The sequence below is a fragment of the Penaeus vannamei genome, chromosome 40, assembly GCF_042767895.1.
Source record: "Penaeus vannamei isolate JL-2024 chromosome 40, ASM4276789v1, whole genome shotgun sequence".
Classification (NCBI taxonomy): Eukaryota; Metazoa; Arthropoda; class Malacostraca; order Decapoda; family Penaeidae; genus Penaeus; species Penaeus vannamei.
The window spans coordinates 22154325-22156824 of record NC_091588.1 but is presented as its reverse complement, the minus strand read 5'-3'; the positions used below and the strand labels follow the sequence as shown (position 1 = coordinate 22156824).

General features: G+C 47.3%; 1 protein-coding gene across 1 annotated transcript in view; it reads right to left on the bottom strand.

Moving 5' to 3' along the window:
* Window positions 1–29: 29 nt before the first annotated feature.
* Window positions 30–2500, bottom strand: part of LOC113822894 (GTP-binding protein Di-Ras2) — a 26948-nt gene continuing 24477 nt past the window's right edge. The window contains exon 2 of the mRNA XM_070117483.1: window positions 30–78. Within this exon, the coding sequence (XP_069973584.1) occupies window positions 30–78 (49 nt within the window). The remainder of the gene's footprint in view (window positions 79–2500) is intronic.

Here is a 2500-nt window from a genome sequence, read left to right as displayed (position 1 = left end):
AATTCTAGTTTTTCTTCGTCATCGTCAGTTTATTTAAAGCTAATAGTGTCATCTCTGGTGGCTCTCCTGCCCTTCAGGCTGACGTCATAATTATGAGCCAAGTGATTAGTCACATAATTTGAACAAGTAATGTTGAACTTTATAGTGACTTTTGAAACAAAATGGTCGTCTGCCAAGAAAATGTGTATTTTTTTTCTTATGATAGAAATGCTCTCTATAATTTATTCCGTTCGGTTGACTCCAAGTATCGTGCTCCAAATTAAATTATTTCAATGGATGAAACTGGCTAAGTTTAAAGAAAAGGTCTCTACGAGCTTAGCAAATTCTTAGGTATCGTCCTTTCTGTTCTCCTGACCTTGTTCTTTTTTATTATTATTATTTTTTTTTTTTTAGTAATAATTATAAAAAGGGAAATAGCAATGATGATGACATGATTATGATAATGATACTACTACTACTAATGGTGATGGTACGAACAGTAATGATAATAATATTAATATTAATGATTATAATAATGATGTTAATAGTAATTATAATATATTACACACACACACACACACACACACACACACACACACACACACGCATATATATACACACACACGCACACATATACACACACACACACAGATACGCACTCATACACACACACACATATATATACACACACGCACACATATATACACAAACACACACACATACGAACTTATGTGTATATACACACATATATAACCTCTTTCTCTTATTAGCCTTCTTCCCTCCTCCTTCTCCTCCTCCTCCCCCCCCGCCCCCCCCCGCCCTCCTCCTCCTCCGCCCCTCCCCCCCCCCCCGCCTCTCCGTCTCCTTCCTCCTCCTTTTCCTCCTCCTCCCCCTCCTCCTCCTCCCCTCCACCTCCGTCCCTCCTCCTTTTCCTCCTCCTCCCTCCGTCCTCACTCCTCCTCCTCCTTCTCCCCCCCCCTCCGTCCCTCCTCCTCCCCCCCCCTCCGCTCTCTATTCATCGAAGGCGCCTCCGCCCTCAAGACTACTAATTACCATAATGTACAACTCAAATTCTCGTTGCGTCTTGTTCGGTTTGTCGCGAGTATTTCCTCGGGGCAGAAGATGGCCGATCTTGACTTGTCTTGCCCCCTTTCCTTCTTTCTCCTTCCCCCCCCCCCCCCTCTCCTTCCTTCCTTTCTCCCTCTTCTCCTTGTCCCATTCTCTTTTTTTTGCGTGTGTGTGTGTGTGTGTTTTCCCCCTTTCACTCTCTCTTATTTTCTGCTTCTCTTGGCTATCCGGTCTTCTCTTTCTCTCTCTCTCTCTCTCTTTTTCCTTTTTCTCCTTCTTCTCTTTCTTCTCTCTTTCTCTCTCCCCCGTCTTCTCTCCTTTCTCTACCCTCTCTCCTCTCTTCCTCCTTACTCTCCTTCTTCTCTCACGTCCTCTCCCCCCCACCCTTCTTTCCTTCACATACCGGCTCTCCCCTCTTTCGCTGCATCTCTCTTTTTATTGGTCCCTCTGCCGTCCCCCTCTCTCTCCCTACCTCCTTCTTTCTCCTCACTTCCCATTCCTAATTCCTTCTCCGCTCACGATATGTCCTTTCATCCACCTTCCTTCCACCCTATCTTCCCTCTTTCCCTTCACCCTCTCCCCCCACCCCTTTTTCTCCCTCCTCTCCACCCCCTCTTTCTATCCCCCTCTCTTACTCCCTCATCCCCCCCTCACCCTCTCTTCTTTCTCCCCCTCTTACCCCTCTTTCTCCCTCTCACCCCTCTTTCTCCCCCCACTCACCCGTCTTTCCCCTCCCCCACCCCCCCTCTCACCCCTCTTTCTCCCCCCCCCCGCCTCACCCCCTCACACCCCTCATTCCCCCACCCCCCTCCCCCACCCCTCCCCCGCCACGGCATTGGCCTGACCTTCTTTTTCACTTCCACTACCTGTCTTTTCATTCGCCTCCCCCCTCCCCTCTCCGCACTCCCCCTCTTCCCATTTCCCTACCCCCCCCCCATTCGCCCCCACCCCAATCTCTTCCCTCGATTTTTTTTTTTTTTTTTTTTTTTTATCCCATCGACCTCTCCTTCGTTTAGTTGGTTTGTCTCTTCCAACGTTTGGTTTCTTCTTCTTCTTCTTTTTTCCTTATTTCTGTTGTTTGTCTCTTCTCTTTCTTTTTCGTTTGTTTTCTTTTCTTCTTTGTCGTCGCTGAGCTCCTTCTCCTCCTCTTGCTTTTCGTCCTCCCTTGTTCTTCCTATACCTGTCTCCTCTTTTCCCTTTCTCCTCCTCCTTCAGTTCTTCTTGTTCTTCCTATACCTGTCTCCTCTTTTCCCTTTCTCCTCCTTCTTCAGTTCTTTACTTCCTCTTCCTCTCTTTACCTTATCATCTGTCTCTCTCCCTTCTCCTACATTTCCCCCTTTTCGTCCTTCTCATCTTCTTTCATTCTCCTAATCCTCATCTTCCCTATTCATCTGTCCCTTCCACTCCTCCTCTTCTTCTTTCTTCCCATCCTCCTTCCCCACCTCTCTCCTCC